Raw genomic sequence first — 14,995 nt, forward strand, 5'->3', positions numbered from 1 at the left:
TTTCGAGGCCTCTGTGTTCAATGATGATACTCTGAACTCGTTAGTACGCCATCTAAGGAGGGTGAAGATGGGGTCTCCAGGGTTGGTATCGAGACACGTAAAAATAATTTAAAATCATTGATATTAGTGTCAAATACATAGTGTTCGGGCCCTCTGTGTTCAATGATGATACTCTGAACTCGTTAGTACACCATCTAAGGGGGTTGAAGTTGGGGGTCTCCAGGGTTGGTATCAAGACACGCAAAAATAATTTAAAATGATCGATACTAGTGTCAAATTCATAGTTTTCGGGGTCTCTGTGTTCAATGATTATACTCTGAACTCAATAACACATCATCTAAGAGGGTTGGACGGCTCTTTGAATTGAGTTTTAGTATATGCTATGAAAAAAAAATATCATACTGAGTTAAGTGATAGCTTTCGTAATCATTCAAACATCATACCATGTTAAAAGAGAGAGAGAGAGAGAAATATTTCAGTTTAACGTCTCACAAATATGCTCCTTACGTTGTAAAACGGACGATATTAGTGTCAAATACATATTTTTCGTGGTCGTTGAAACTCTGAAAGAATAAGTGTAAAATTCATGTACAGAACGTTTATACATTAGACAACACACTTGAAGCAAACTGTGAACATACATTTCTTTCACTCCCAGGGAATACGAAAAAAAAGTTACAATTCATTTTAACTACTTAAAAGGTATACTATTTTTTCTCTTGAAACTTCTGCTTTTTCCGTATAACGAATTGAAATTATGTGTATATATACTGTTTATGTTTATTTGGATTATGTGTATAAGTAACGAAATGCATTTCTTTTTTATTTTAGGTTGAATACAAATATACGTGTATTACACTTTCCTTATCCTTACCGATATTATTATTCCTTTGTTAATTACTTACATATAACCCTTTTTATTTATTCGTATATTCTTTTAAACACTTTTATTTATATTTCATTTTAAATAATACTTATATTCTCTATTCGCTTGGTAGAGCGTTCACCTCTGGTGCTTGGGGTTCCGGGTTCGATCCCAGCCCCCGCCAAGTGAACTTTGTGGTGGACAAACACCGTAATCGTGGGTTTTCTCGGGGTTCTCCCGTTTCCTCTCACTTTCTTCATTCCACCATTTCATTCATTACTCATCATCACTGTCTCCTTTAGCCTAACCGGCATAACCGTGGGACGTAAAACTCAAAGATTTCATTTCATTTCATTTCTCTATTCACTATTTATATATACATATTGGAAATTTCTTTGCATTACGTATATACATCTGTGGAGTAAAAATGGAAAACAAGTGTACGCAAGAGTTATTAAAAGAGATTACTGCATTTATTAATGACAGAAGAAGAAGAAGAAGAAGAGATCGCAATAAATAAACAGACGCAAATTCTTCTAAAACAAATAGATGCCGTAATCGGAATAGAAGAAGATCATCATGAAAGGAAGGAAGAGGAAGATGAAATGAAGAAAGGTACACAAAAAGAAAAAGAACTCATAGAAGGAGAAAAAGAGAAGAGATGATCATCAATACCGAAGAAGAAGAAAGAGATGCAGCTAGTGAAATTCAAATTACAGAAGAAAAAGAAGAATATGAAGAAGAACTATTAGAAGTATTGGAAAGTGCAGGTAATAGAATGATAACAGAAGAAGAAGAAGAAGAGGAAGCATCCGACCGTATTGCCCAAATTAAAAATGGTTACAAGAAGCAGCAAAAGAAGAAGAAGAAGATGTCGAAGAAAGAACAAAAGAAGAAGAAGAAGAAGAATTGCTAAATTTAACGTTCTCCCAAATAATACTAGAGACTTACAATGAGGAAGAGAAGAAGAAGACAGAAGAAGATGAGTTCTACGAAACTGAGCTAGGAAAATGGATTACCAATTTATTTCCCAATCCTGAAAAAGAACAACAACAACAACAAGAAGTAATATATCCATCAATTATGGAAATATTAGCTGAGGCTAATACAGAACATACAGAAATAGAAATCGATTTAGACGAAATAGAAAAAAGAATGGACGAGTTGTTATCCGTATTTGAAGCAGAACGAAATTCAAATGTTCAAGTAGGATTTGGAAATAACAGGCGTAATGATGAAAACCATAGTTTTCATATAATAGAACAACGCAGAAGACAATACAGAAGATACAATATGGAGGGTACAATGTTAAGATTTCGCCTATTCCCCGTGCGTGCAGGTGAAAATCCTTTTACTGAAATTGAAACAAGTCTATGGGCTTTCATAGATTATTTGCTACGTACTGTGGACCAGCATGATTACGTAGGAATAACAATAACAAATGAGAGAGAAGGACATCGCCCTTTTTGGTTATCGTTTAGAGAAGCAAGGAATCTCTCAGCAGAAGTTCTATGGACAAGTTATGAAAAAGTACTGCTAAGTAATGCGGCTTTTCTTATAAATGAAGATTGCATCGTGAATTTTCATCATGTACGCATGCCGAGAGGACAAGGTGGATTGAAACAACATATTATGAATACCGAGGAATATGTAAAGGCAAAACGTGGTATTGTTACAATTAAGAACAAAGGTACAAGGTGTTTAGCACATGCAATCGTCGTTGCCATTGGATTAAAAAAATACAAGGGAAGAAATCAAGCCGAATATAGAAGATATGTAAAACAATATAAATATATAATTGAAAAAGAAGCAGAAGACCTATGTGAATCTGCTGAGGTAGATCTCAGTCATGGTGGTGGAATTCCTGAAATTCGTAGATTTCAGGAATATTAAAGGATTATAAAATTACAGTGCATAGGGGAATTTCAGGAAGTGATGTTATGTTTGAAGCACCACCAAGTGATAATGAAAGAACACCTTTAAACTTACTCTTCGTAGATAACCATTACAACGTCATTGAAAGCTTGACAGCATGTTTTACCTGTGATTTTTATTGCGAAAGTTTCATAAGAAATATGAAAAAGCATGAACATTTGAAACATTGTACAGCTGTATGTTTTCGTTATCATCAGAAGCTACCATGTGACTTTAAAGAAACCCATATTACTTGCAATGATTGTAATCGAGAATTTTATGGCCAGTCATGCTATGACTATAACAAGTCAGCGCCGTATCAAAACGGAAAGTCTTTATGTTCAACTGTGAAATGTTGTGCCCAGTGTTTGAAAATTTATGTAGTGAAAGAAAAACGTTCTCACGTATGTGGAGAAACTTATTGCAACATTTGCTATGATATAGTACCACCCAATCATGAATGTTACATGAAAGTGAATGAAAGAAGAAAATCAAAAAAGCCAATGAAAAAATTACCATGGAGAAGAAAGCTATGATTGTGTTTTATGATATTGAATGTATACAAGATACGAAAATAGAAGAGGAGGACGCAAACATATATGAGCATATACCTAATGTCTTGGTTAGTCAACATGCATGTTACCGTTGTTATGAAGACAACAACATCAAAAATAATTGTATCGTTTGTGGAAAACGACAAAATATATTTGAGGGAGAAAGTGTAATGGAAGACTTTCTAAAACACCTTCCACAGTGACGTCCAAACATTAAATCAGTAACATGTGTGGCCCATAATTCTAAGGGATATGATGCCCATTTCATCATTAAGACCATGGTTGAGAAGATGAATTGGACTCCAGAAGTAATCATGAATGGGGCGAAAATTCTATCTCTTAAAATAGGAAACGTAACATTCATTGATTCACTAAGCTTTCTTCCTATGCCCTTAAGTAAATTAAGTGGTGCATTTGGTCTTCAATCGTGCAAAGGATACTTCCCACGCTTTTTCAATCGACGTGAGAACCAAACATATGAAGGTACACTTCCAGACATTAGATATTATGGAGCAGATACCATGAAAGTAGACAAAAGAAGCAAGTTTCTCCAATGGTATACTGAACATCGAAACGACACCTTTAAAATAAAAGAAGAACTCATCGAATATTGTGTACAGGATGTTGAAGTATTACGCCAAGCATGTATTTCCTTTATGAATACATTTGAATCTGAAACAAATGTAAATCCCTTACCATGTAATTTGGTGTATCGTAGAAATTTCTTAAAGGAAAATACGATTGGTATCATACCAAAGAACGGGTATCGATGGAGAGATGTCCAATCAGTTGAAGCAGTACAATGGATAGCTTGGGAAGAAAAAAAAGAAACATACAAATTACCAATGCTGCACGTAGTAAGGAAAAACGAATTGCATCAATGAAAGTAGATGGTGTATGGACAGATCCCAATACAGGAAGAATACACGTGTGTGAATATGAGGGCGATTGGGTCCATGGATGTATCTACTGTTACCCTAACGACAGAGATAAACCTATCTATAACAATGCTACAGATGCCATGAAATTTCGATAGGAAGCAACAAAGAAGAAAATTCAAAAATTAAAAGATTTTGGCTGTGAAGTACATGAAATATGGGGCTGTGAATTTAAAAAACAATTGGCAGGAAATGAAGATATGAAGAAGTATGTTAGTAATCATCCATATACAAAGAAAACACCATTAAATCCTCGTGACGCTTTTTATGGAGGACGTGTGAATGCCATACGTTTGTATCATAAAGCACAAGAATCTGAAGGAGAAACAATTCAATACAAAGATGTTATATCACTTTATCTGTATATCTCTAAGACTAAGAAGTTTTCAATTCGTCATCCTACTATCTATGTGCCTGGAGATTCAAATATTCCCACCATTGAAGAAGTAGAAGGATTAGTTAAACTAAGTATTCTACCTCCAAAAAATCTCTTACACGCAGTACTGCCTTACAAATCAAATGATAGATTGATGTTTCCACTTTGTCGTACATGTTGTGATGAACTAAACCAGTCATCTTGTAATCACAGCGATGAAGACCGAGTTCTACATGGTACATGGGTAGCAGATGAAGTAAGAAAAGCATTAGAAAAAGGATACAAAATAATAGATATTCATGAAATTTGGGCATATGATGTTGTTCAATATGATGAAGAAACAAAAAGTGGCGGCTTATTTGCAGAGTACATAAACACCTTCCTGAAAGCAAAAACGGATGCTAGTGGATGGCCATCATGGTGTGAAACAGATGAGCTAAAGCAGAAGTACATTCAGCAATTTTATGAAAAGGAAGTAATACGTCTTGACGAAAATAAAATTCAACATAATCCAGCACTTAGGAGTTTAGCTAAATTAATGCTAAATTCATTTTTGGGAAAATTTGGACAACGTGAGAACATGGGTCATGTAAGCATTATTAATGATCCAAAGGAATTATATGAGAAATTAACATGTCATGATATAGACGTTCATCAAACATTTCCAGTAAATGATGATATGATATATGTATATTGGCAATACACAGATGAAGTTCCTGTTTCACTACCAACAGTAAACGTTGTCATAGCCGCGTACACAACAACATAGACAAGATTAGAATTGTACAAGTATTTAGATCAACTGCAAGAAAGAGTATTGTATTTTGATACAGATTCAGTCATTTATACGCAAAAACCTGATGAAACTACAATTCCAACTGGTGACTTTTTAGGCGATTTAAGAAATGAAGTACTCGAGTATGGTAAAGAGGCCTATATTTCAGAATACGTCTCGGCTGGACCCAAGAACTATGGATTACGTATTTTTGATCCCAGTACAAAGAAGGAGTTTCAAGTATGGAAGATACGGGGCTTTTCATTAAACTATGAATCGTAAAAACACCTAAATTTTGATGTAATGAAGAAAATGATAGTAGAAGTCACTGAAGTCAAAATTACCAATGCGAAAAAAAATGCCGCACGAAAGACCATACTATCGTCAGCATGCCCGAAACAAAAATATATAAGATAAATTATATAAAACGACGTAGAATACAAAATTCATATGATAGTCTTCCATATGGCTACACTACTTCCAACAAAAGAAGAGAAATGTAATAAGGCCCTTTATAAATATACGTATGAAGAAAGAATGATCATACTCTTTAACATGGATACGGCATGGAAACATCCCTTTTCATGTATTGTTGCCGGACCAAGTGGATGTGGAAAAACTTCCTTTGTAATACGATTCCTGTCCAATTTATCACGCATAGTTAATACTTCGTTTCGTCACATTTATTGGTACTATGCAGAATGGCAAAATGCATACAGAGAAATTTCGACAAAAGTACAATTTATTGAAGGATTATCTCGAACAAAAGACTTTTTACCTGAAACTGGACCACATATTATTATTGATGATCAAATGTGTGAAGTGAACCGCAATATAGTTTATTTCTTTACAAAGGGTACTCATCATAGAAATCTTATTGTACTATTTATTACACACAACATATTTCATCAGGAAAAAGGAAGCAGAGATATGAGCTTGAATTGGTCCGAGCAGTGATCGTGGTACCAGGTGGAAGGAATTTCAGGTGAGTCACACCAAGGTGGTCCCAAAAGGCAGTGGCCATTGTTTTCTTGCACTTGTTACTGTTTTAAACTTTTTGGATGGGGGCGATGAAGGATGTTTCCACATCATGTATGAACGCTTCGATTCAGGTGTCTACAATGGCACAGGTGTCTCATCACATATAATGATGCGATACAGAAATGAAGACCCTTTTTGCTAATAACGGGTCAGGTGGTTCAAACTAATGTCCATTCGTCAGTTTTTGTCCGTTTCTGTGAGATTCCGTGGTACCCAATGTGCACAAACTTTGCGGTAACCAAGCGTCTTGTGAACAATACTGTGAACGGAACTATACGAAATGTTCAGTACCTCTGAAATGTGTGACACGGTTATTCGCCTATCCTCCCTAAGCATTCCGTCTACCTGACAAATGTTCTGGTCGTTAGGAGACGTTGACGGTCTGCCACTTCGATGCTCATCAGTGATGTCAGTCCTCCCATTATCAAACTCCCTACACCAACACCAAACTTATTTCCTCGATAACACGTTGTTCCCATACACCTGCACAAGTCCCAGATGGTTCTCGGCTGGTTTCTTCCCCTTCACATGCAGAAACATTATCACACTTCGCACTTCAACATTTGACCATGTTTCCAGTAGCCCTGCCATCTTCAAACTGGGATTTTCTGCAACTGCGTCACCGTGCTGCTCTCTAAGAATACTACCCATCAATACCTACCAAACACAAAAACAAAGAGTTACAAGCTTATAGTGGTTCACTTTTAGGGCACTTGCTACCTTACTTTTCGATCCTGCCTCATATATTATATATATATATATATATATACATATATATATATATATATATATATATATATATATATATATATATATATATATATATATATATATATATATATAAGGATCCTGCCATTGGCAGAGCCATAACTTGTGAGCGGCAGGGGACAACTGCCCCCTCAAAGAAGCTCCCCGTCGTTCGAGGGTTCCCATTTTGAGACAAAATTTTTTTACTCCATATACGATTGTGAAGAGACTAATATTCATTACGTATTGACTTTCGTTGATCTCCCACAAAATCATTTATTGTTTGTATAAGAAACATGATATTCTTTAAGACTTATCACCGGTGTTGTGAGACTATTCTTTTTTTCTTCCTAATTACATAAAACTATTTCTTATGTGTCGAAGAACGCTAGTCATTCGGAAGTCTTAGTTAATGAAATTCATTTATGTCTGAGAATTAGTCAACGTTTTTCTTCCGTAATTTTGTGTTTTCGTAGCTAAATCGTGGAAGTGTTTGTTTATGTTATATAATGTATTATGTCAAAGTGTATTTTATGTAATAAAGCTGAGAGAGCTCCTTTCCCAACTATCTGTCCATCTCTGACGCCATGAGTACCTGTTGAGACGAAAACATCTCATCTAAACGTGCCTGGAGTCAGCAGGATTACCAGCAGATCTTTGTCTTTAAATACTCCCTCCAAACCGGAAACAGAGAGTCACACAAAGCCTTTGGAGTCGCTTGGAGACTTCGGAGTCGGTTATCGAAGTTAGTCTCCAGAGTCTGTCGAGAGTTGGTCTTCGGAGTCATCTTTGGACTTAGTCGCGAAGTTGTCGAAAGACTGTCAACGGAGTCGGTCCGGGGAGTGCATGGCAGTCAATTAGGAACTCCGAGAGTAACTTAAAAAACGAATCGAACAGTCTATAATTCGGTTATCGACATACAGAACACCGGACGAACAACAGGAGGATATTAGGAAGCCCAGCAGAGAAGATGAAGCTACATGTACTGTGACATCTGATTTTTTCCTTTGTCTTTCTCACCTTCACCTACCCACACTCGCTGTCTCCAAAAAAGCTAAAATTCTCACCTTCATTTCTCTTAAAATCAGGTGTCGTCCGGTCCCAGGGCCTGTTCTACCATTGAGAAACATCCCGAGAATCTCTCTTTGACGACACAGCTTTCTTTGAAAATTCTTTTCAAATTAAGCACCCGTAAAATGGTGGAGATGCTGATTTCTTTCTGTTTTTACCCCCGTAAAATGGTAGAAATGCTTAGTAATTCATACTGTATTCTGTTCCGCTCCGTAAAAATGCGGAGATGCTGGTCTGTTCTCAGTAATTGTTCCTCTATCCCCCCGTAAAATGGCGGAGATGCTAGTCTTTTCTCAGTAATTGTTCCTCTCTCTCTCCCGGAAAATGGTGGATATACTGGTTTCTTCTTTATAAGTTTTCATTTAAGTTTTTTTAATCATTTTCACCACCGCTACCCCTCCCCCACCCTCTCTGTATTACGCTACTCAAAAAATTAGTTTCATTTCTTCCTCATTCGCAAGACTTGTTTTGTTTTCTCTTCAATCCTTTGAAGAGTGGTGGAGAAGCCCCAAATACTTCATGTGCTTTGAGACATTCTGTTATCTCTCTTCCTCCTTCTAAGTTTTTGCATGTGTAATTTAGATTTAAGTAGTTATATATGTACCCGTAAAACGATAGGAACATGAAATTAGAAATGAAGCATCAAATAGAGTCACTACATTACATAAACAAAACAGCACACAAAAAGTAAATAGAACAAAGATGGCTCTTGGACCCATTTCAGTAAAAATTGTCTACTATTAGGAGCTATAGAAATAATATTTATTAGTATGGCTTTGAGATTTATCAATATTGTCTCCTTAATAATTTTGTCATCTATGGAATGGGCCCAGAAAGTAACTAACCGAACCGCAGACCATGCCGTGCGGGAGGGCCCACAGGCTCCGGGAGGACAATAAAGATGAAGAGAAACTTGGAAAGAGGGGACTCAAGAATTAGAAGAACAACTTCCTCTACGGGGGCCAAATAAGCTTATTAATGCTTGTTCCCCTCAGAAAAATCTAAGTTACGGCGCTGGTCATCGGTTGCAGGGATTGTCCCGATTTACATTACATTTCGTCTTTTACATAACTTCTAATTTCCAAAAGAAGAAAAGACGACAGAAATTATTTTCACATTCTTTAAATTGCATCAACACGTGTAGAAATACACAGTTCTATGTTTATGTCCCTTAACTACTAGTTTATTTTATTATGTTCATATGAGGAATTTGTGGCAAATTGAGGCCACTTGATCATAAGGCTGCTGATCATGAGGCGCAATCCACTAGGGGTTCGAATTCCTCTGAAGAGCAAAGTCGGAACTTTAACTGTCCTCAGTATTTCTGTGTTCGAGTTCCTGTAGTGTTTGGAATACGTCGAAAGGACATAAGGTGCCAGTGGCGAACAACACTCCGGTTGGGGCGATTTGTTTAAAAGAAATTGTGAACGCAGGAAACTGCCATTGCAGCTACCTGGGTTCAAATTCCGTCGTAGGAATTATTATTTTTTCTGAATGGGAAGATAATGTTTATGTAATTGGTGTTGTAATTATGTCATTCCTTTATTATTATTATTATTATTATTATTATTATTATTATTATTATTATTATTATTATTATTATTATTATTATTATTATTATTATTATTACCACAATGGAAAGAAAAAGTAACATATTCGAAGGTATTCATAGGAACAGAAAACATATAGAATGTGTCAGATGTTTCTTAGGTTTACACATGAACGCAATAATATTACTACGTTTATGGATTTACAGATAGAATTATCATTTTATGACCACGAGAAATGGAATATAAAGATTTGTTAGCTGATAACAGTAATGCATTTTGTTTCGCCTTTCTTCTAGGTAGAAAATTGATGTGACTATTCCCGTGACTAGCGTTGTAAGTTCGATCACAATTTGCAATTTGTGCGCAGCTACGAACAATTCCTTGGAACTCATTTTTGGCCATAGTACAGCAGTAAGGACGTGTTTAGCCCTTATGTATTCATCAATTCTTGTCCAGACATGTTACTTGCCAGATGGTTACGAATGAAGTTGATACAGATGATGTAATTTTGTGTTGTTGTCATTTCACCTGTGAAGGAGGTCGTATCAACTCTTACAGCCAGAGAAATTGAATATTATTCATGTTAGTATAAATCAGAAGTATCAGGTTTGTAGATTGTAAAAATTTACTGATTTGCCACACCCGGAATCGAACTCGCCTCCCCAACATTACGAAACTAACGCTTAAGCTACTACTCTAAAACATCACTATTCTAGGAGAAGGAAAAAATGGAGCTGTAGTGAATTCAGAGATTACACACTTTTACGTTTCTAGTGTAATAATGCTCAAACTTTTTGATTTCAGTCATGATAAAATAGTAAAGTATTATGCAGAAAGAATAGTCCAGAAAAGTCAACTTTAAATTGACAACTCATATGTACGGAGGCGCTGCCATATGCTCTCGCCTCGGGCCCTGAGTTTTCACGGCACGGCAATTGACAGATACTTATATTGATTTGCATCTGGTGTTTCAGGACACCGGATTATTTTTTAAAAAATAATTAATTTAACGAACCTTCCTCAGTACCTTGTTTCCTATTTTTACGCGTTTTACTCACTTTTACAGTTTTTCCACTAACTCTTTAAGAAGAGGGACAAAAACACACAAAAATTAAGGACAGTAAAAATCACAAACACTATTCGCGCGTTCTTCTCTTGCCTGAAGTAAAACAATAAAATGTGGTGAACATGTAATTTTTGGCCTTCAATTTTCTATGTGATGTCTAATCCAGAGTTGGAGTGGGTCAGTGGGTCGTGGGTCTACAGTATGTTACCCACTACGACCTATCATCCACCGTGACCCAGTGCAACACACCACCCACCGTGACCCATCACTCACTATGACGCACTCTGACGTACCGCCCTCTCGGCTCACTGCATTGTAGACAGCATCTTCTGACGTGACAAAACGCCAACGAACCACAAAATTACTCCCCCAAAATATGTTAAATCTTCTATATGTGTGATTTGTTTACATTAAGGTGTGTCTATATACACTTTGAAAAAGTACCAGAAGAGTACCCCGGAGAAGGCTCGAACGACCAACCTTATGATTACTGGACTGGTGTTCTTCCAACTTCGCCACGGAGGCAAAGAAGGAGACGTCGCTTGTAAAGGGATAAATCGTTGATATATTTTAATTTGGTCAATCAGAGTGCTCTTTTAACCGTATATATGAGACGATAACTGTTTGCGAAAAGATAAAATGCGTTTGCCGTGTAATTTTATAACAAAATGACGCGTGTCTATTTACTTTATTTCATAGTTCTCACATACTCACTTTCTAATGATCGACGACAGTTGCCATCTAAATTCATACAATTATCGCACTGAAGATTTTTCACTTCATGATGTTGAGGCAGAGGTTATTCTTGAACCCCGGAGCTCACTTTAGGAACAATTCGTCAGGAAAAAATAATATATAATAATAAACGCATGCACATGACTGGTGATAGTTCGTGTTGGTCCATTCACGATTCTACGCGACGAATCGAATCAGCGCGGACCAATACGAAGTCCTCGCTGCGACACGGTGGTAACTTCAACAACCCGACACGAGATATCTGTTTCGACTCGACGAAACTCTGCCGGCAGTAGGACACTAGCGGCAATCCTTCGACTCGTCTCTATATTTATGATCGACGTTTATCCGCAAGTGGGCCACTAGGTGTTGGCGACGTTTACGGCATGGGGTAGGTCCATTTTCATATAGCCTCGCTGCTGAATGGGACGTTAATTTCAAAATCAACTCCACTCAACAAAAAATACAGTGCTTCGCATCATATATCCATATATGCTTACCATGAGCTTTATAATAATTGCTAAAAGCTTGTTTATTATATAGAGCGCTTAGAGCACAGGGCAATCAAAACATAAAGTTGTGAAAAAAAATACACATAAAATTTGTAATGTAAGCTTCTGTATATTGGTCTACGTACCTTGATTTGGGAGTTTCAAATTTGATCCGCTTTTCCACTGAGAAGTATTGATAATTCAAACAAGGAAATAATTAGACCATGATACTTTAATTGAAATTCATCGTAAGTTTGCCCCTGACAAACACTTTACCATTTTATACCGTAAAGGTAAGATCCATCATTATTGTAACAGAGCGGTGCTTGAGGGATTGGCCGTAGAAATTCAAACTCCGATTATCTATAATTTGACAACCTGGTTTTATTACAAGTATAAACTCTTTAGTCGGTAGAAAAGAGGACGTTGATCATGTGTCACAGTTGATGATGTGTTTTGGTGGGTCAGTGGTTTATGGTGGGAGGTGGGTCGGAGTGGGCCAAAATGGGTGGTGTATCATGGGTCAGAGTGGGTCGCGATGGGCGGTGAGTCAAGTTGTCATTGACCCACGCTATCTCTGATCAAATCTGTAAAACCAAACCAAACAAAGAGAAATACTACTACACAAAACGCTCAACATCTTAGCTGTTCACGACAAACTATTGCATGATCCGAATAACTGGTATATCCACAAACCATGTTTTGTCATGTTTTACCGAAATACGTCATGACTTTTCTGCCAACCTGATATTTGAAATGTAGTTAATACACAAAGTTCATTGATCTCATCACTTATTCACTTATTCTCTTATGATCATCACAACCTTTAGGGTACTTCCCGTAAATATAGAAAGGTGAAATGTAGTATCCAGGCTTGGTGTAGTGCAAGTAAACAAATGAAAAGCAACAGAATAATATTTCCCTCCACCAACTCCCCAAAGTGGAGTGTGTTATTTATTCAACAAAAAGGCGTGGAATCAAATCAGAAAATTCATAAAGTATAAAATATGTAGCCAAGTCTCGACTTTGCAATAATATTATTATTATTATTAATAATAATAATAATAATAATAATAATAATAATAATAATAATAACAATAATAATAATAATAATAATAATAATAATAATAATAATAAACATTTTCTTTAACTTTCCGACGGGCGCACTTTTTTTTAGTCACAAGGCCAGGCGCGCGGTGCACTAGCCCTATATGCAAGATGTAAAAGAACATATCTATATCGCTAGATACTTATGACTTTGTACGTGGAAAGTGGTTAAAACAGAAGAAATTCGGCGGGAGTATTATAAACTAGGAATACTTAAGCTGATAAACACTCCCGTCAAATGTCTTTTCTGCAATATACACATACCAACAAAGCCGCACGCAGTGAGGCAACGTGCCCACTAAAGGTTCATGTTTGCTTTTTAGTATCAAATTACCTTAAACAAAATAACGAAGCATAAATAATGATAATACACACTTTACAAACTTACTTGTATAGTTTGTATCGAATCACATTTTGTAGGATCCGTCTCTTTCGTTTTACATAGATCAAAAGTGGAAAGCCTTTCTTTTAAGTCTATTAGAAATATGCAATATCTACTAAATAATTTCTCCTCTTTGGCCACACAGATGATTGACGGTTCAGAGTAAGATGTTGGTTTAAACTTGATGGAGACCTCCTCCGAAAACTCTTGCCAGACATATGATGAATTTATCTTTTGCTTCATTAAAGTTTCTGCAGTTATTACAAAATGAATATATTATTAGTATTACGACGTTTACTTCTATATTCTGCAAGTTCTAAAGAAAAAAGTTAATAACCAATTATTGGATTGTTACTAAAACTAGACAATGGACTCAATCATAATTACTTCAACAATTTTTCAGTTTATTAAATATACGGATAATCGTGTTCAGAAGAGTATCTAAAATAATATGCATTAATCTTCCATGCAAAACCTCCATTACTAGTAGAGTTACATAATGTAATTAGGAGAACAAGTTCAAAGCGACAAAGATACGTAACTTCTGCAATCTTGTCTTGTACAAAAGTGTAGAACTAATAAAAGTTGTGGAAGTTAGCATTTTAACATTACTTTTGCAACTACTTTTTCTTCTGAAAAGAAACAAATGCCAAATATAATCAATAGTATTATGTTATTAAGTCCATAAACTGAAAAAATTTACATATGACAACTGTGGCATATTTACTATTAAACTGTCCTTTGGTCGATTCCAATCTATAACATATACTTTTTGGCGTTGACATGGGTTCGTGACGTAATTGCAGTGCTACTTTGATAAAGAGATATTGCACAAATATTTAAATAAGAATGTCATTTGACATTTGTCAATTTCGAACACAAACATGCCAGTACTGTAACAGACACAAATTTGCTTTCACAATAAGTGTTATCAACCCGTCAAAACAATATTGCATAGGTATTTGTATGTTTTTAAACTGCATACTTAACTAGCTTGGAAAAGATACTAATCATTTTTCTCACTACGACACAGAACGCATTAAACTTAAAAGAATCATGGTAATGTTCTACATAAGCATTGTATTTTCAAATTCACGTATGTATATTTTGACACTAATAATTTACACTGATACGAAAGTCAGCTTCACCTGGAATATTGCATCCTAAAAGAAGGTTTCAAAATATTTGACAATTTGATGTTTGAAAACACTGAATGATTATTTCATACTTCAACCCAGTGAGACACGGATATGAATTACAGTTAAAAAGTACATGTAGATGTCTTGAAGTCTTGTAGTCAATACTGAGCAATGGTGTTCAGCGTACACTGAAGGGACTTCAGTTCAGAAAAATTTAAATATTCTATTGTCGTCTACAGTTGGT

General features: G+C 35.9%; 1 protein-coding gene across 3 annotated transcripts in view; it reads right to left on the reverse strand.

Moving 5' to 3' along the window:
- LOC145673403 (uncharacterized) overlaps positions 1–14,995 on the reverse strand; it is a 501,393-nt gene that overhangs the window by 257,532 nt on the left and 228,866 nt on the right. For all 3 annotated transcript variants that reach the window (XM_081743070.1, XM_081743067.1, XM_081743068.1), the window contains exon 7: positions 13,619–13,863. In XM_081743070.1, coding sequence (XP_081599196.1) covers positions 13,619–13,863 — 245 coding nt within the window. The remainder of the gene's footprint in view (positions 1–13,618; positions 13,864–14,995) is intronic.

This window comes from Thermobia domestica, chromosome 16, assembly GCF_964235325.1.
Source record: "Thermobia domestica chromosome 16, izTheDome1.hap1.1, whole genome shotgun sequence".
NCBI lineage: Eukaryota > Metazoa > Arthropoda > Insecta > Zygentoma > Lepismatidae > Thermobia > Thermobia domestica.